The 19,744-nt window shown below is 47.7% G+C and overlaps 1 protein-coding gene across 6 annotated transcripts in view; it reads left to right on the top strand.

Moving 5' to 3' along the window:
* Tbc1d14 (TBC1 domain family member 14) overlaps nt 1-19,744 on the top strand; it is a 119,088-nt gene that overhangs the window by 69,643 nt on the left and 29,701 nt on the right. For 5 of the 6 annotated variants that reach the window (XM_076864944.2, XM_076864943.2, XM_076864946.2 and 2 more), the window contains 7 exons: nt 1,477-1,594; nt 3,476-3,582; nt 8,254-8,334; nt 10,219-10,313; nt 14,398-14,469; nt 15,118-15,246; nt 17,267-17,376. In XM_076864944.2, coding sequence (XP_076721059.2) covers nt 1,477-1,594; nt 3,476-3,582; nt 8,254-8,334; nt 10,219-10,313; nt 14,398-14,469; nt 15,118-15,246; nt 17,267-17,376 — 712 coding nt within the window. The remainder of the gene's footprint in view (nt 1-1,476; nt 1,595-3,475; nt 3,583-8,253; nt 8,335-10,218; nt 10,314-14,397; nt 14,470-15,117; nt 15,247-17,266; nt 17,377-19,744) is intronic. The other variant, XM_076864945.2, reaches the window with a different exon arrangement.

Raw genomic sequence — 19,744 nt, 5'->3', positions numbered from 1 at the left:
AAAGACATCTGTTTTCTTTATTTACAAGAAGATGTGATTGGATTTGACAAAATTTCTTGCAATTCCTGAAAAACTATGATTCCAGGTTATTTCTTTTTAAAGATTTTTTTTTTAAATTATAGATGGACACAGTACCTTTATTTTATTTATTTATTTTTATGTGGTGCTGAGGATCGAACCCAGTCCCTCACACATGCTAGATGGACTCCACCACTGAGCCACAACCCCAGCCCCAGTTCCAGGATATTTTAAAAGTATATATACTAGGCCTAGGGATATTGCTTGGTGGTAGAGCACTTGCCTAGCATGTACATGGCTCTGGGTTTGATCGCCAACACTACCAAAAAAAAAAAGTTCCTGTAATAAATTGTGGTGTATCCATTCATTGGAATATTATATAACCTTAAAAACAAAAATTCTCACATATTTCAACCTAGAAGAACCTTGAGAACATTATCCTAAGTGAAATGAGTCAGTCGCAAAAAGACAGTTCATGGTTCCACTTATGAGATCCCTAGAGTTGTTAGATTCTTAGAGACAGAGTAGGATAGTGATTGCTGGGGCCTGAAGAGGGGGCTGGGGAAAAGGGAACATGCAGATGTGGATGACAGTGATGGTTGCTCAGCTGTGTGCATGTGCTTAATGCTACCGAGCTGTACATCAAAATGGCTGAAATAAATTTTATGTGACATACATTTTGCCATGATAAAATACAGTTGTCCCTGGGTATCCATGAGGAATGGATTGCAGGATCCCTAGCAGATACACGAGAATCTGCAGATGCTCAAGTCTCGCATGTAAAATCTGTGTATAACCTATGCACATCCTCCTGTATACTATGAATCATGTGTGGGTTACTTAATAAAATGTAAATTCTCCATAAATAGTTATTACACTGTATTGTAGGGAATAATGACAAGGAAAAAAGACTGTACATATTTGATATAGACATGACTTTTTTCCCCCCAGTGTTTTCCATTGCTTGTGGGGTGAATCAGCAGATGTAGATCCCATGGGTGTGGAGATTGCTATTGAGTATAGATAAACTTAAGTGCAGGATCTTTCTCAGAGTTGCTACGTACACACTAGTAACTGAGTGATGCTTAGACTTTTAGAAGTGATCCTAGAGATCACTTTTGGAAGAGGTGTGGAGGGAGCACAGCAGGGTGAGTTCTGGGAATGTTTACTGCTCTGATGGATGTTTCAAGGGTTTATCTGTTCTGTTTGTGTTGGATTTGTGTTTGTGCACTCTTTTGTATGCATGTTGTACTTTAACAGTTTACTAAAGCAGGATGGTGCTAAGCATCCCGGGTCCTTGACGTGTGAAGTGAGCCCTGGGAGCACAGGCTTGCTCTAATGCAGTGGCCTTCTCCTGATTTTCTTGCATCATGACTTGTTGAGAAAAATCACCCAGCTTGAACATGGTGTGGGTCAAATAATAGATGTTCTTTTCCTGTTTTTAATTGTGATTTCTAGAGCTTAAGGAAGCCCAGCGGAGGAAAAAGCAGCTGGAGGAAAGATGCAAAGTAGAAGAAAGCATTGGAAACGCCGTCCTCACCTGGAATAACGAGATCTTGCCCAATTGGGAAACCATGTAAGTTTTGATAGTGTGGGTGCTGCTGTGTTGCAGTTTCTCCCTCCAGCTGGCAGGTAACAGCTGTGGTTACTGAGCTCATAGCACAGCCTTGGGTAGATTAGCCTCAGTTGCCGTGGTCCAGCCCTGGGCTTCCTTGCCCCGATGCTGTGACAGCCCCTTCCAGCTTACCTGGTACTCAGCCTTCCTCTGTGCCCTCTCTCCTTAACATTTCAGTAGCTTCCTGTGATGCACAATTTCATATTTCAACTCTGTAGCTTCGCTGACAGGACCCTCTGCCTTTGTGTCTCACCCTCTTCTTTGCTTTAGTTGGGCCTGTCTCTGTCCCTATGGGGTCACCAACAAGAGTCGATGCTTTTTGGCCTCCGAACCTTTATAGGTTCATTTGTGTGTTCTGGACCTCCTGTCCTGCTAATTGCTGTTTGTTCTCTAAAGCTCGTCTTCCCTAGGAAAGGCTCTCCTTTCCTTACCACAAATCCAGGTGTCTGTGGAAGATTCCCCGGGATACCCTGTAGCTGTCTTCTTCTCTGAGGGTAGAGAGCAGGTTGGCTTTGATGTTGACCTACAGTTAATGCAAAGTGCACACCCAGCGGAGATAGCAGCTGTGACGTCCTTTTGGAAGGTCATCTGTACATCTTGTTTCTTCCTGTGTGGTCGGTCTGGGCTGGGGCCCTTAGGGGCAGTCATGCCAGGGCCATACAGAGGCCGTTGGGGAGCTTAGAGACCAGCTTGCCTCTGCTCATGTCTTGCATGTTGTAATGCTAGAGGCTCATTCTGAGTCTGACCTGGTGTCACTCACTTTCCCTATAGGGGCCAGAGGCTGGGTTGAGGGGCATCACTAGGAGAAGATGTTGTTCTCAGAATTTGTTTTTCTGGGTATTGGCCCTCAAATACTCAATGCTGCTAAGAATGCTGAATGCTCTTTCTTAGATTGGGCCCAGTGCCAAGGGCAGAGGTTCTCTTCTCAGACCCTTGTTGTCTGCCTGCATGGCGACCAAGCCTGCCCTGGGCTGTCCTGCCTTTGCCCTAATCCAGAGGACATACCTCCCCCGAAGGACTGTAGTGAGGAGTAAGTGGATAAAGTACAAAGCGCCCAGCACAGTGCCTGACACAGCCAGTGAGCATCTGGACCACCTCCAACACAGGGCAGATGCTCACTGGCTGTGTCGGGCACTGTGCTGAGTGCTTGGTACTTTATCCACTTACTTCTCGCTGCAGTCCTCCGGGGGAGGTCTGTCCTCTGGGTTTTAGAAAGCAGAACTAAGTGTCTCTGGATCCACAAGGCAGGGTAGAGTTAGGATGTAGCCTTGCTTCTGTAACCTCCAAGCCAGAGCTGCCCCGCAGTGCTGCATTCAGAATCACCATGGAGACTGGCGCCTTTCCACTTGTCTGGTCTTTGGCAATACATGTTCATCATGACCAGTAGACCTGAACAACTGCACCGTTCAGAATGTTCTGGGTAGCAAGTCACCCTGTTGTCAGGGTTTGGTGGCTTGCCCTGTAAGGCCCTGGCCCCACCTCCTGCCTCCCACCTCCAGCTCTCAGCAGGGTGGTTGCACTTTGTGCCCAGGCTCAGCTGCGTGTGGTCCTGCAAGAGGCCAGGTTATTTTTTGTGTCTGTTTTCTGCTCAGAAAGTCCTTCCCATCCTTCACGGGCATAATCTGCTCCTGGTCATTTGAAATTGGTTGGAAGGTGCATGGTCCTCTGTGGTGCTTCCTGCTGTGCCCTGTCTCAGCGGGTGCCCCGCGGATGGTGGCCTGAGGCTCCCCGAGGGCGGAATGCCACTCTTAACTGCTGGTGGTATGTGGCGGGGCACACACCCACACACTAGGCTTTCACCTTGGAGCACACGCTCAGGAACTCATGTTCTGTCCTGTGCAGGTGGTGCTCTAGGAAAGTTCGAGATCTGTGGTGGCAGGGAATCCCTCCGAGCGTGAGGGGCAAAGTCTGGAGCTTAGCCATCGGCAACGAGTTGAACATCACCCACGGTGAGTGCTTGCCTGGGAGTCTCCCCTGGGGTCCTCGGTTGAGCTGGGCTTTTGTTAGGGCCTCTTCCATCCCTTCACCCTGATGGGAAGGATGCAAATGCTGCCGAGGAGCTGCGGCTCTGAGAGGCGGGATGATTCTCCTCTGGGAGGGTCTATTGACAGGCTGGGCTTCAGGTCCCTAAGTTCAGGGCAGATTCTCTAAAATGGAGGGCTTAGAGCTCAGGGCCTCTCAGGTGCAGTGGGATCACTTGTCAGGGTCCTATGGAAGGCAGATCTCCATCAGACATGATCGTGGAGGTGTGTGGATTGTGCTAGGGGTACCTGTTGGTGTTCTGTGGGATTTTCTTTCTTTTTTTTTTTTCCCCCTCAGGCAACCTTAAAGGTACAAAATTTTGTGCTAGGACTGGGTCCTAAGGGCGTAAGTGGTCAGTGTCAAGGAAGTGAGACTCTCACATCAGTGTCCTTGTGCTGTTTGTCATGCTGTGTCACCTGCTCAGACTGCATGTTTCTGCCCACCGGGCCAGACTCACTTTCTAGTCACTGTGTCAAATGCTCAGCAGGCTCTGTCTGTCCAGAGGAAGCAGGTCTCAGGAGCTTCTGGACTGAACATGTGGCCTTCCTGCGGGGAGTGGCTACTTGCTCCTCTCCTTGGCAGTCTGAGGTCTGAGCTGTGGAAGGAAAGCAGGCCCTCCTGCTCGTCCAAGTGAGGCCCACAGTTGCCTGTGAGGTCGAAGGCAGCAGGCTTACTCTGGTGGAACCCTCAGAGTTCCAGGCAGATGGGTGGGTGCCTTCCCTCTCCAGTCGGGCTGTTAGCTTCATCATGTCAGCTTTGGCTTTTCACACAGCCTCAGCCTTGTTCTAAGAACTGTGTCCACCGTGAGCTGCACAACGGGTCAGTTGGATGGTGACTCCCTTCCTGAAGAGGGCCTGCTTTCCTTCCACAGCTAAATCCATATCTGCCAAAATTTTGTTTTTAAGATATTTGCCTGAGAAGATGTACAGCATTTTACTTGTGGAAATGGTTTTTGAGAAATGTCCTCAGAAGGTGAGGTTTGGATAAGTTTCTGAGCATTTATTTCGGTCTGTGTTGTTGAAAATTTTTAACTTCTATCAACATCCCTGTCTATGCAAATTGGATATAGCGTGCCGTACTTTGTGCCTCTGTGTGTGTGTTTTTTGGTTCTCTCTGATGCCTGGGTGGGTTTTGTTTAAATTGAAACCTTCTGTGGACAGAATCATGGTGGGTGGCTTTAGCAGCTTCTCCACCATCACTTGGGTATAGATGTCCCTTTGGCCCTGATGCTGGCTCGCATTTTTTCAGCTGTGACTCTCTCACATGACAGGCTGTTTCAGGGTGCTTGCCCCCATTGGAACAGGTTCAGTACACTGGGGCCCCACTACAACTCCCTGCTCCATCACTGTGCCCGGCCCAGTTCTCTGCAGGCCCTGAAATGTCTGTTAGGTAAGTGGGTGCAGCTCCTGGAGTCCTGCTTGATCTCACCCTGCTGCATCTTCAGGCCAGTGTAAGCATGATCCTGGGTTGTTGAATGCCAGGCACCCTCTTAGGCTTAGTGAAGACTTGGGAGTCTGTAGCGTTGACAGTGATCCTGTTGAGGCAGGTATTGGTGACCTTGTCTTCCTTTTGAGAAGGATCATCCTGAAATGGCCAGGCACTGTGCTCCAGGCCCTGTGGCCTATGTGTGTGAGCAGGATTCTCATTCTAGCACTGGCTGATTCCGACGCCCATGTTATGACTTGGGAAGCTCCAGTTTGGCTCTTTTTGTGGCTGTACATTAGGAAATTTACAGTTGGAAAGTTGACCTAATAGTACTATTAAAACTTCACACTTAGGGAATTTGACTTTAAAACTGGGGATGGGGAGTCTGGGTAGGAGGTATAGAGTCTAACCCCTGCCCCCCAGTACATGCCAGGAAAGTCATGGAAGAGATTTTGTAACACTGACACTTTGACCCCTTTTACCTTCAGGACACAGCCACAGCCTCTGTACCTTAATTGTCAAATTCCTCATATGGGAAGTGATTCCCAGGTGGTCACAAGCCACACAGTTGTTTTCACCCCTACTGCCAAAATGACAGCAGTGTAGCCAACCACTTGGGGGTTGAGAGCAGGCAGAAGTGCCCTGTAGGTGCTCTAGCCACCAGCTCAGGACACTGCCAGGTTTGTCCTGTACACACTTGCCCTTCTGGATAAGGATGGCAGGAAATTGTGTTACATGACTGTGCCCTCCCGCCATGGCAGACAGCATAGATTTTGTTAGAGCCTTCACAAGGCTTGATTAGGGTCGTTCATCAAGAATTTACTTGTTGGATTATAATAGTGTTACTAGAATTAACATTTCATTTAATAAAATAGCACATGCTGCCCAGAAGGCAATTGTGCCCTGTTTATTTTTCAAAAGTAATGATGGAAAAATATAAAGTGATAAAAAGTCTGTGGGTAGCTTCATTTAAAGTCCCAGTGACAGACTAGTGACCCAGAACATCAGGGAGCTGGGAAACATCAAAGCCAGAGGCACAGGAAGTTCCTGGGGTGGGACAGGTGTGGAGCTGGCCCTGAGAAGCACAGTCCTCTAAGGACACTTGGGGTTCAGATATACCCAGGGCTGTCTGTACCTGCCAGTGAGATTTGTGAGCATGAGTTGTGACCTAACTATCACCAAACTTCCCAAGAGAAGAGTTGTTGAAAGATGGGTTCTAAATTTGGAAGAGACTTGGAGACTGATGACACTTGTCTGACAGCAAGAGTTCTTGTTCTTTGAAAGCTCTGCCTGTTCCTGGGCACCTGCTCCCACCCCCAGCTCTACTTCTTGCAGCAGAATGAGCAAGCTGGGCCATGTGGGTAGCAATTCCACTATGTCTTTATGTGAAAACAGTGTCCATCCTCATCCCCCAGATCATAGTCCTGATAAGTTAAATTTCCAAAGGTTGAAATCCTGAAAATGGAAATTCCAAAAGTTGCATTTTCCATGGGGAAAAAAAAAAGGCTATGTAAGAAGGGTAGAAACCTGAATTCTGGTGAGGGGATTTATCATCCATGATGGCAAGAACTAAAGCTGCAGTTGAAAAAGGTGTCATTGGCACTCCTTCCCGTGAACAAAATTCCAAGAGCTTTTAATGAATTAAAGCTACACTTTCTGCAGAAGCCAAGAAGGTTACTGATTGGTTTGAAATAATCATGTGCATGGTGGGACAAGAAGACACACAGCAGTGTTGCTGTTTGACCACCTGTACTGATTGGGTCTGTATTTGAGGATGAGTAGAATGCACGTCTGAATATACAGAGCAGCATAGAAGCGTGGTCCAGAAGATGAGAAAATCAAATAGGGGTGCTCGTATCAGTGTGTACCGAGTCAGAAGCCACGTGGAAGTGTATGTGGACTCGCTCTGCCGGAGTGCCACACCTCTGTTGACCACCGTGCAGGATCAGAACAGTGTGGAGCGGAGGTCACCTCCATGCACTGCCTGTGGACTATCCCTGGTTGTGCTTTGTCATGTGCCAAATTATCTTTTTAGTTTTTTACTCTCTTTTAGAAGTTTTTTTCCCCACTTTTTAAGGTTTTCAGCATTATTTTTTACAATTGGCAATGCTGTGTATTTTAGTTTCATATTATTTCCAAAACTGAAGATATAAATTGTGTAAAGACTTTTGGAGAGTTTTAGTTTGTCTTATGTCTTTTTTACAAATTTAAGACTCCATGAAGTGCATTATCACAGCACGTAGGGTGAAAGCCTGACGAGTGTGTGAGAATGTTGAAACTCAGGAGTGATCTGTGACGGACGACATTTCTTGGGGTCTTGGCTCGTGGGTGACTATGTACACAGTGGTGACCCTCAGTGAATTTTAATTGATCTTGTCAAGAGTCGGATAGTCTGACAGTATCCCAGAGGAGCAGAGCCATCAAGCTGGGTGTGTGTGTGGTAGCCACAGTGCAGTACCTCTGTTCTCAGCAGCTGGTTTCCTTATGAACATAGATCATTGATTTCGTCATTCATCTTTACTCACCCAACTGTCTGCAGTATTCCTGAGTGTTTTGCTCTCAAAAATGTTATTATTGCCTATTGTCTAAAATGACCTATGAAGTGTTCTGTTATGTTTTTATGTTTTTGAATAAGTTCCCCTTTTAAAAATGTAAATAAATTTCTTTTAAGGAATTTTTAAATTTGTTTTTCCTAGGATCCTGTTTTCAGGAGTTTAGACATTAAAGATTTTCATCTTTGGGGATTTGAGCATTCAGGATTATGGCATTTGGTATTGTTTTTCCTTTCGGTGTTATGGCTCAAACCCCTTTGAAGCCAGGCATGCTTTCATTTCGCTCCAGCCCCTCCCCCAGCCAGCTGTTGGGTTGTCACCCTCTGTGGCTCCAAGCACCTCTTGGTCTGTAGACAGAGGTGAGTGAGAGGCTGACACAGTCTCGTGAGGATGTTAGACCAGTCACAGTGGATGGGAGCAAATAGTTGTGGGTGGCTGTGTGACAGGAGACACACACAGGCATGGCAGTACTGTGTCCCTACAGTGCGTGTACCCATGTCTTTAAACAGGAGAGTGCTTCCAGGCCAAGGTGGGGGTTGTCTGTGAAGGAGACAGTTGTGTGTTCTTGGGTGTTTCAAGGAAGATGTGCATGTGAGACTCACCCAGAGGCTTTTCTTCCAGAGCTTTTTGACATCTGTCTTGCCCGGGCCAAGGAGCGGTGGCGGTCTCTCAGCTCGGGAGGCTCAGACGTGGAGAGTGAAGGTACAGACCATTCTGAAGCCTGAGCGATTCGCGGTCAATCACGGATGCCTCTCCCGTTACAAAACAGAGCTGTCTTGACTGCAGTAGGCTTCATGTGGATGGTGTTCAGCTCTAGGGGAAAGGGGGCTTTTAAAGCAAAAATGGAAGGTAAATAACTGTAAGAAATAGTGCCCCAGTTCCTGAGAGGTGTTTTCACCCCACCATAGGAGGGCTGCTCACAGTGCACCGTTTCCCTGGAGGCTGCTCATCGGACTTCAGGCTGTGCCCAGATCACCTGAGCGTTAGCTTAGCATGGAGCTTGGGTCAGCTTCCCGAGAGCAGGAGCTCTGCACTCAGGCTGAACTGTGCCTTTATAAGTGTTCACAGCACACCAGAGTAACCACTTTGTTGGCTAAGAAGCATGTTTTTAAGTGGCCTTTAAAACTGTTGTCTGTATGGCAATTGAATTCAAAAAAGAATAAAACAAATTATTCATGAAAAGTTGTGAGAATATTACACAAGTGTCTTACACGTGACTGTATGCTATAGTAGCTCCCTCAGTTCTCTGCATTTAAATTTTTTTATTTTAACTTGTTTTTTAAATGTACTTGCCATGTAATGTTTTAAAGTTTATGCATGCATGGATTCACTCAGTTTAGCTGATTACCATGCCTCTGGTGATCTTAGGGTTCCAGGCAGGAATAGTTTCCATCACAGTCAAGCTCTTCAAAATAGTATCGAGGGTTGGGATTAAATGGCTCAGTGGTAGATTGCTTGTCTAGCATGCATGAGGCCCTGGGTTCAATCCCCAGCACAGCAAAACAAACAAACAAACAAAAGACAGTATGGAATCAATTATGTCACCTTGTTGATAGTAGCTTTCTGGAACTTATTCATCCCATCTAACCAAAATTTTGTATCCTTTGGCTGGTATCTCCTCAGTACCCCCTGGCCTCTGGCAGTCACTGTTTTGGCCTCTGGCAGTCACCATTCTTTCCTCTGCTTCTATGATGTTTAACTGTGTTGTTTAACTAATTCATAGAAGCAGAGGACAGAATGACGGCTTTTACTTTATTTCTTTATTAGCATCATGTCTCCCTGTCCTTCAATAGGTTTATCCTTGTTGTTGAAAATGACGGGATTTCCCTTTCTTTTTCTGGCTGAATAGTACTTTTTTTGAACCAGGGATTGAATCCAGGGGCACTTAACCAGTGAGCTACATCCTCAGCCCTCTTTTATATTTTATTTAGAAACAGGGTCTTACTGAATTGCTTTAGGACCTTGATAAGTTGCTAAGGCTGGCTTTGAACTCATGATCCTCCTGCCTCAGCCCCGTGAGCCAATAGGATTAGAAGCATGCATCACCGCGCCTGGCAACACATTTTCTTAATCTCTTCATCCACCAGTGGACAGTAGGCTGTTTCTACTCCTCGGCTGTTATGAACAGTGCTGCAGTGAGAACCAAGTGCAGGTGGTCTTTGACTCATCTCATCTCCTTTGGAGATAAATACCTTGTAGTAGGATGGCTGGATTCTATGTAGTTTCATTTTTAATTTTTGAGGCCACATCTGTACCAATGTTGTTTGAGATCAGCTAATGACTTTTGCTGTGGTTTCTGTGCCTGGAGGTCTTTGTGTTGGATTCTGCTACTTGTCCTATTTCCCCCTGGTAGTTGTAATTTAGTCAAATTAGATGTTGATTTCAGATTCTAGAAAATAATCTGATACTGCTGTGGCCTTGGTTGGGGCCATGGGTGTTCTGTTCCCTAAAGCGAGGAACTCCACACCTACCCCACCTCCTGAGGTGAGCTTCCCAGAGCTTTTTCTCGGGGCCTGCTTGCAGGACTGCAGCACCTCATATCACCCCAACCTCTAAGGAGTGCAATGACTCTGGATCTTTTGACAGATGCTGGGTTTTCAGCCGCTGACAAAGAGGCCAGTCTGGAGCTTATTAAACTGGACATTTCTAGAACGTTTCCTAATCTCTGCATTTTCCAGCAAGTAAGTCATAGTGATTTGTTGCAAGTGTGTTTTGTCTAAAATTCATAAATGCCAAGCTGCATGAATTTGTAATCAAGTTTGAAAGTTAGGGGTTTTGGCGGGTAGGGTGGGTACTTCTGTTAAAACATTTAGATATTTTAAATAAATGTAACTGATCAATTCCAACAAATATGACTACATCAGCACTTGTGTTTAAATGGCGAGACCTTCCTCATGATACGAATGCATTACAGCCCCTGGATGGCACAGAAGGGCCTCAGGCGGTTGTCAGTGCTTTCCTTATGAGTGCACATACCAGCCTGTGCTCAGCAGGTTGCCGACGAGTGACCCCCAGAGTCCAGTGCAGCCATCTGGGGACAGGAGGACAAAGGGAGACACCTTTGTCCTTGGTGGCACCCTGGGAGCCTTGGTGTAGCCTGGCAGGTGGCTGAGCAGAGGTGTGGGGCATCTGAGCAGGTGGGCCAGGAGGATGGGACCCCTCTGGAACAGAAGCCAGCTGCTGGAGACAGGATGGAGACAGGATGGAGACAGGCTGTTCTCGCTGGATGGCAGCGGGAGCAGAGTGGTACTTCTTGTGGGCGTGGATTTTGGAGTCCTCTGAGAGGAGTTCTTTGGAGACCCTCTAATCTGTGTGTCAGCAGACATCCCTCTGGGGTCCCTGGGACCTCTCCCTCACCACTGCAGCCGTGTTGTCAGTTCTCCTTCCCGGGTCTCCTTGCATCTGTCCCCTTCTCCATGCTGACTGCCTTTGCTCACCTCAGGTTCGTCCCTCCTCTCCTCCCACAACTCCTTCTATCCACCTCCCTGCCTTCAGAGCAGCCTTGGATGCTCTAGTCTGACTCCCTTATGCTCAGGTTCCTGGCACAGTGCCTTATACACAGCTTACCAGTAAATGATGGTGGAATTAGACAGAATAGATTAGTTAAGTGGCTGCAGAATGAGGGCCTGGCAGGAGTGTTGCTGGATCCAGGTCCTTTAAAGGCATAGGGAGGCACTTCTGCTGGAGATGTCCCAGAGGGCAGGAGAGCATTCCGGCAGAAGCAGGTGTAGGATGGGAGCTCAGGACAGCCAGGCATTCAGGAAATGCCCAATTCCCTGTAGGAGAGAGAGCTTGCTAAAGAATGTAGAGGACATGTGTCAGTTTTTTCTAGTCTCCTAGCAGTAGCTACTTTGTTCTGAGCTGGGAACCAGATGTGGATGGTGGGCTGGAACTAAGAAGGACTGCTTCAGAGCTTGAGCAGAGAGTGCCATGGCCGAGCTCTGGGATACTGGTTTGTGGCTGAGAAGGACAGGCAGACAGACCCAGGTGCCCAGGCACTGGGGACCAGCCAGTGTGGGTGCTTAAGTGGGTTGGAAGGGAGGACTGAGGAGGTGTTGGCCTCCAGGGGCAGTATGTGGTTGCCATGTCAGAGTGATTTCAAAGCAGGGGTCTCAAGAGCCTGAGTGTGGAGGGTCCTCAGACGTGGACATGGCTGCCCAGAGTCTGCTGTCTCCCACCTGTCGCCTTCCTGGTGCCTTGTGGGGTACTCTTACTATCTTGCTTCCTCCCGATTCTAAATCCAGCCAGGAACACTCCCATATGGGTCTTTCAGAAATCTTTGCAGAGGGTCTCTCCTCTCTAGAGAGGGAGAGAATCTACAAAGCTACCCAGAGGCCTGGTCTTGGTGTCATGTTGGTGGAACCTGTGAGCGCCCCAGGGTGGCAGGCCTTAACTGGGCCCTGTCTCATTCCTTCCCCTCCCGCCTGACAGTTCTTCTTGCTCTTCTCTACAGCTATTAGTTCCCTGAGGCCTCGAGCACCCCAGGCTTTGCAGCTCTCCTTAGCTTTCATGAATCAGCCCAGGCTTTTCTTACTCTGGGAGGGCTTTATCCTGCTTGAGTCCCAAGGTCTCCCCGCCCCACACCAGGGTTCTCACACCTCATCCTTCCTTGCATGAAGGCCAAGAAGTATTGCTTTGTAGAAAGGGTTTCAAAGCAGATTTGGGCTTGCATTCCATTGCCTTCTGGCTAGCTTGTGGCCTTGGGGCAAACTGTCCCCTCTGAGCCTCCTCTTGTTCATCTGTAACCTGGGGATGCTCACAGCTACCTAACCAGGCTATTGAAAGTACTTGGCACATAACAGGTGCTCCATCAGTGCTCAGTTATTTTTTTTTAATTAATTTTTATTGTTGGTTGTTCAAAACATTACATAGTTCTTGATATATCATATTTCACACTTTGATTCAAGTGGGATATGAACTCCCATTTTTACCCCGTATACAGATTGCAGAATCACATCAGTTGCACATCAGTGCTCAGTTATTATTTACTATCTTTGACTCCTACCACCAGCTGAAGAGCCGTTTTCCCCTCAGGCAGCCTAGAAGAGGTGTGGTAGGCCCACTAGGCTAGAGGCCTTGTCTTCCTGATCTTTCCCTGCAGTGTAGGATCAGAGGGAGCTTAGTAACCTTTCTGACTAGTAGAGATAAAAGGAAGGGAGGGTCCTGGGAGGACTGTCCTGAGGAGAGGGGAGCAAGAAGAACTCAGATGACAGTTGGGACAGTGTTTCCTAAAACGGTTCCTAAAGCCTTCCTTGCTGTTGGCACACTCAGGTTCTGGGATTCACATGTTTGTCTACACATGGTGCCACAGAGCCCTCAGAGCCTACAAAGGCCCTACAGCAGCCCAGGCCCAGCTTCTCAATTCCCTGGCCCTAGGGCCCCCGAGCAGCTCCCTGGGCATACCAGCAGGGACTTGGCTTCAGAAATGCTGAGCTGGAGAATCCCTGGGTAGCTCTCTGGAGGTGGAGGGTAGACCAGGAAGAAGGGCAGTGGGAGCTGTGGGGTCCCTTTTGAGGGGTTGGGGCAGGTGGTAGAGAGGTTGCCTCTTCTCTCTGGGTTGCTTTGTGCAAGCAAGTCTCCCTCAGCCTGTGGGTCCCAAGGTTCTCGATCTCATGAATAGTTAATGTTTAATAACAAAGGGCAGTGGGGGAACAGATGTCCAAAAGCAAGTTAAGGGCCTTTAGAAGAAGGAGCTGCCACTTGCTGGCACTGGAGCAAGAAGGCAGGAATCACAAGGGTGAACAGTGTTTTCCCTTAAGAACATGCAGCTTTCACAATACCTTTCTCCTTCAGCCTGAGACAGACAGACAAAGCTTCCCCATAGTCACTCTTGGTTTTGTGATGGCCTTGATTCTGTACCTCCCCCAGGCCTGGATGCCATCTTTTGACTCTATGGTTATTATTTTTCCTTCTCTCATTCTTCTCATTTGCAAGTGTCTCTTACTTTACTTAGCCCCTTGATGGGTCAGCATGTGATGGGAGGTGCCCAAGGTCACCTGTGGATTGACTTCTGTCACATGCCAGGAGTGTTGCTACTCTTGTGTCAGCCACCAGCACACGGTCTGGAGGGGTTTGCATTGGGCCCAGCCAGTCCCTTCATGGTGTCTTCTTGCACACCAGCAGTAGTGTGAGGTGGCTCAGGGCTTTCTTCTTGCTCCATCAGGGGGGAAAAGAAAGGGCTACCACTAATATTTTTAGAAGCAGTTAAAGGAGCAAATGGAAATCTTGAAGTGAATGGAGAGTTGGGAGAGTGACTGAAATAAAGTGGCAGCTGCCAACACCTAAGGCTAGAGCCTTTCCCCAGACCTGTTATTCAGAAAGATGCAAAAGATGCAAGGAGAATGTCATTTGGGGGCAGGGAGGCAGGAAGGACCCTCAGGATGAGGGCATCTAGGGATGGGATGCTGCAGAGTCACTGTCTGCATGGCCAGGAGCAGGGCTGCCTGAAGAGCTTCCTGCCCACTCAGGTTGACTTTGAAGGGAATGTGGCATTCAGCAGGAGTAAAGACATTTTACTAGGTGCTCACTCCTGACCCACCAGCCTTTTCAGAGCCGCTTCATGGTTGAGCGGCACACCTCCTTGTTAACTGCGAGTTGGTATTTAGTCTGTTAAACTGCATCTGCATGTAGAGCTGCAGCCTGATGCTTGGCATCTCCTCCTCTGTAAGTAGCAAGTGACTGGTGGTGGCAGCAGTAGCATCCAGCGCTGTTCTGAGCACTAACAGTACTTATGCATGTGATGTTTTTGGTTGTTGATCCTTCTAGGGTGGCCCGTATCATGACATGTTGCACAGTATTTTGGGCGCTTATACTTGTTACCGACCGGATGTGGGCTATGTAAGTGAAGTTTTTTAGTACTTTATAATGTTACAATCTATAAAGAAAGTTGAGATTTTATCCAAAATGCCTCAGCTGCCGATGCCAGGTTGAATGCCTTTGTCTTTTATTGAGGAAGATGAAAGGCCTCCTGGCAATGAATTGACTCCATCCCACATAAAGAAGTTGAGCTGACTCGGCTGCTGGGTGGCATTAATCACACTTGAACTGGGTGTGATTTCCATTTTCTGCATGTGATTTTTTTTCCCTAACATTAATTCAATAAAGCCTCAAGTGGTAACCATTTTTGAAAAGTGTGCTGCCAGCATTTCTGCAGCTTAGAACGCGTGTGTGCATGGTCTTTTGTTAAACATGCTAAATCAGATGTGCCTGTCTGTAGCCCCAGGACAGGGCCCTTACTGAGAACAGTGTTTCATATACAAAGGCCTAATGGGGATTGGCTATGGTTTTCCATTTGGAGGGGTGGGGTGCCAATGAAGAGTGGAACAGGTGGCCTTTGGGTTGAGTGGTGGCACTGAGAGGACTGGTCAGAGTGGGTGGGGCCAGCAGTTCAGCTTCGGGTGAGCAGTAGTGGTTGGGTGGCTACACGGACCTTTGTGCTGTGAGGACAAGCTGCTGTGAGTTGACACACTTTCTCTCCCTCCCCAGGTTCAGGGCATGTCCTTCATAGCGGCAGTGTTGATCTTGAACCTCGACACTGCAGATGCCTTTATTGCTTTTTCTAATCTCTTGAATAAACCCTGTCAGATGGCGTTTTTCCGAGTGGATCATGGCCTTGTGAGTATGCTCTGTGTACATGCCCTGGGTGCTGTGTCTTTATGGAGTTGCCCGTAAAGCACTCTGAATTTTCAGGGGGGGGAAAGAATGCATTTTTCCTCCACAAAGAGATATTGATAACAAGGAGCACTATGGAGTGGGAGAGTACCTGGGCATGTTTGAGATAAGCATAGAAACAGGAGTTCAGTGGCCATGTGTAAGAGTGGATTAGTGCATTCTGTCTTTAAATGAGGGAGGAGGGTGGCTCCAGTGCAAACATATGTACTTGGTGTGTCAGGAAAACCTATGGCAGTGTCCACCTTGGGTCCTTTCCATACAGTATCTTAGAATTGACCTTTGCTACCAATCACAGTCACGTGGGGCCTCTGGAATGTGCTCCTACATGGGAGAAAGGAGGCATGTTTAAGAGCATGCCCCTTTACTGTAAAATGAAGCAGCAGTTTGTTCAGCATGCTGCTACAAATGGTCTTCACCACACTGAACAAATGGAAGGAGTTGACAGTGGTTGCCTGATGGCCCTAACACACTTAGCAACTGAGTCCTCTGCTTGGTACAGGTGAGGGAAGAGGCTCAGGAGGGTAGAGTGACTTGTTCAAGACACATCTGGTATGTGAAAGAGCTGAGGTTTGAATCCATTCTGGTTCCTGGGCCTTTGCTCCTTATGTAGCCTGGAAGAAGACTTAGCAGTTCGTGAATCCCTCAGTGTTTAATCTAGCCTCATCTCAATGCACAGAGGGATCACTAGTGCTCCAGCACCTGGTGATCTACTACTTGAGATCAGCTGGGGAGGGCTTTTTCCTTGGTAGCATAAGGACTTATGGGTACTCCTCAGAAAACGTGCTAAATTGGTGGCTGCTGGGATATATGAACTAGTAGGGTCCTCTTGGAAGACAACTGGTGCTGTTCCCAGCATTAGCATGCAGTTCGCTAGTAAGAGTCAGTTCTAGGAAAGTCACAGATGTGGACAGAACATTATGCATAGAGATGGTCATCATGTAGATTCATAATTGTGAATATGGAAACTGTTTAAAGTGGGGCTCAGCAAATGCAGTAGTGGATTCGCATCTGGGGCTCACCAGTGCAGCAGTGATAATCTGTCATGTGAGGGAGTGCTGAAGGAACCTCACTAATTTTTTCAAGAGTCTGTAAAATCGAACATATGATATAATTGCAACCGTATTTGATCAATAGTCACAGGACATGAGCTCAGCTATAGTGTTTGTGATAGGTAGCCAGAATCAGTGGAATGCATGTATTGTCTAAGTTTTCTGCAGTGAGCATTTACAGGTATTGCTTTCATAATCGATCAGGTGAGAACTTTTCAAGAAATATAATCGTCAGAGATTGAAAAAATCTTTAGGACAGATTCTTACTCTTGAGATGACTCATCAGTGCTAACACACATTGCCTTGATGTTGCTCCTGAAATTTATTCCTAGGAAATATTCCTGATGTAAATTGAATTTTACCCTTATAATAAAACAATCCCTCTCAAATTTCTGCTAACTTTGAAGACTCCAGCTTTTTCTTTGTAAATATGTAATAAAAACTATAATTAGTTTAGCTTGTATTTTTGAGGGAAAATTCTAGAATGGGAATATTGAGTGGGACCATCCTTTATGGCAGGGTTCTCACAGGTGGTGCTGCTGTCCATTGGACTGACCTTTCTTAGATGGTCTAGGACAGGAATGAGGCTGTAAAACTCAGCCTTCACCCTGGGACAGGCATGGATTTGAGTCCCATCTCTACCATATATTAATAATAATGCTCTTCTACCCCTGTTAGGCACATCCTGTAACTACTCTTGGGTTCAGTAGCTAGTGATGCTATTGTGAGATTAGAGATAGTGCTTATCATAATTTGCCTGAATAGCACCTACAGTTAGTTACCATTCAAAACATGTAGCAATTTTATAAGATAATCATTAGATTCTAAAGGTGTAAACATATTGACTCTCTTTCATAGGTTGAAAACTTGTGCTGATAATTAGTTTATTAGTATATTTCACATTGTCTCCCTAGATGTTGACTTATTTCGCTGCATTTGAGGTATTCTTTGAAGAAAATTTGCCGAAATTATTTGCTCATTTCAAGAAAAACAACTTAACTCCAGACATCTACCTAATAGATTGGTAAGACTGTTTTCTGTGGTTTTCCGTGTTTTCTTGTCCCCTGCCCGCTTTCCACTGTCCTCATGGTGAGCTTCTTCCAGGGCTTATCTGAATTCCCGTGCCCTGCTTCCTGGCTTCCTCTCTGTCCTGCCCAGGAGGTGCCAGCTATCCTCCAGAGCCTTGCTCTGCTAATCATGTCTCTGTACTGTGGGCTTCCTTTTACTACCTGGCCCTTCTAGATTCCTCCAGAGAAAGATGGTGTCTTGGACCTGTTTGTTTTCAAAGTGCTGTTTGTCCATCTATAAACAGATGAGATGTCTGTAGGTGGCAGGTATGTGCCAGGCCCTCTGCCAAGTGCCTGGGGTGGTGATGAGCAGGATGCAGTGCCCACTTGCAAGGAACTGCTGCTGCTGTGGAGAGGCCTGGGTCATGGCACTATCCAGCAGTGGTGGGTGCTGTCAGCAGAGGGAGGGAGGAGGTGCTGGACCTAGTCTAGGGGTCAGAGTCCACTGAGGAAAGGCATGGGTGGGGGAGGAGCAGTGTGGGGTCCAAGAGAAGCAGCAGGTGGGTGGGTGGGGTTGGGCTTACATCAAGAGGCCAAGGATGGGCAGAGGGAATTTGGGAGCCAGGTTGTGGCAAGTCTCCGAGGCCATACTAAGGGATTGGGCAGGATTTGGAGGTCACGGGGCACTTGAAGGCCTGTGTTGGGACACAAGTGAGTTTTGAGTGACTTGCGAAGGAAGAGTTCTTGGGGAAGAGAGACCAGCAAAGGACAGTGGGAATGGTAAGGAGCAGGGAGTTGGTGGGTTCCAGGAACATGCTGGTTTCGATGTCAGACAATTGCTGGCCTCATGGTCCAAGCCTAAGCATCAGAGCTGAGATCAGAAATGGGGGCAGATCTGGGTTAGGACTCAGGAATTGTGTGGTATCTGTGGACTGTCTAAATAGAGGCCTCCTGAGACCCACAGTGAGAAGTTCAGAGAGTTTGCTGGAGCCGTACCCAAGGCACAGCTGTGTACAGAAGGGAATGGGGTGGCTGAGAAAAGGGTGTGGCCGTCACCCCAGAGAGTATGCCAGGTTGAGGGCCAGGTGAGAGGACCAGGCACCTGAGTGAAGGGAGGGGGAGTGTACCTCAGGATCCAGCAGCCCCTGCAATGACCCCAGGGTCTTTCATACTGCCTGCGGCCTTGTGATGGCCATGAAGCCCCTCCATGCCCTGTGCCCTGCTTGGCCCATGCAGAACCCACAGGATGAACCTTTCAGGGCATTTCAAGACAAATTGGGAAGGGGCTCTGCAGAAGAGAAAAAATGCCATAATGAAGAGAAGGGTGTCTGGCTTGACCCCCCCCCCTTCTTCTGCCCCCTGTTGTGATTAGGCTTTTTATATTTAAACAGGGTCTCGCTAAGTTTCCCAGAACGTATAGTCCTCCTGCCTCAGTCTTCCAGGTAGGTGGGAGTGCAGGTATATACTATCACACTCTGCTAGGAAGTACATTTTATATGGTGACCCTGTGTGCAGCCTTGTGTGCAAAAACTTAATGTGTATGTGCCAAGAACAAGAGTTCCATGAAGCGACCTAACCCTAATGTGAGGAGTGTTCTGAAGCTTTGTCCCCCAAAGCTTCTGTTAATGCAAGATGCTCTGAAGTGGAATGATTGGCTTGTGAGACATGCAACCTCATCAGCCCATCCAGTTTGAGGACTGGGTGGTGATATGGTCCGGTGGGATGGCTGGATGAGGTGGGTCACCAGGGGCATGTGCTGGAAGGGAACATCCTCCCTGCTCCTCTTTCCTCTCTCTGCTTCCTGCTGCCATGAGCAGGGTGGTGCTTCTCCACCATACACTTATGCTGTGATGTTCTGCCTCTGCTTGGGCCCAGGGCCGTGAACTTGGCCCGCTGCGGACTGAACCTCTGAAACCATGAGCCAGAATAAACCTTTCCTCCTCTAAGCTGTCCTTGTCAACATATTGGTCACAGCAGTGAAAAGCTGGCTAGCACTACCCCTCACTTTCTTCAGGAGGCAAGAGGGCTTTTAGAAAATGCAATCCAAGTGTCATCCACAATGAGGCCACACCCTCTGATGGAGCCCACCTGTCACACTGTGGGATTCTTGGTGTGTGTGGCTTCTGTCTTTAACACTGAGACTATTCTGGCTCCGCTCACTTTTTGTGTGCATGAGGGTTAGGAGGTTGGAACTTACAGCTGAAGCTACAGGAACCAGTGTTGCCGTGGAACAGTTGTGAGGCCGTGGATTAGCCACAGGCTGGGATGTTTAGCTGGTCGGTCTGGCTAAGTGTTTAGGGCACCTTCATTCAACAAATGATGGTTTCTCCTACACCCTTGAACGTTGACTGTGTGGGAGGCCCCTTGCCATCCCAATACTGTTCA

The sequence above is a fragment of the Callospermophilus lateralis genome, chromosome 8 (assembly GCF_048772815.1).
Source record: "Callospermophilus lateralis isolate mCalLat2 chromosome 8, mCalLat2.hap1, whole genome shotgun sequence".
Lineage (NCBI taxonomy): Eukaryota > Metazoa > Chordata > Mammalia > Rodentia > Sciuridae > Callospermophilus > Callospermophilus lateralis.
Note: the sequence above shows the minus strand (reverse complement) of the source record. Positions and strands in the feature narration are given on the sequence as shown.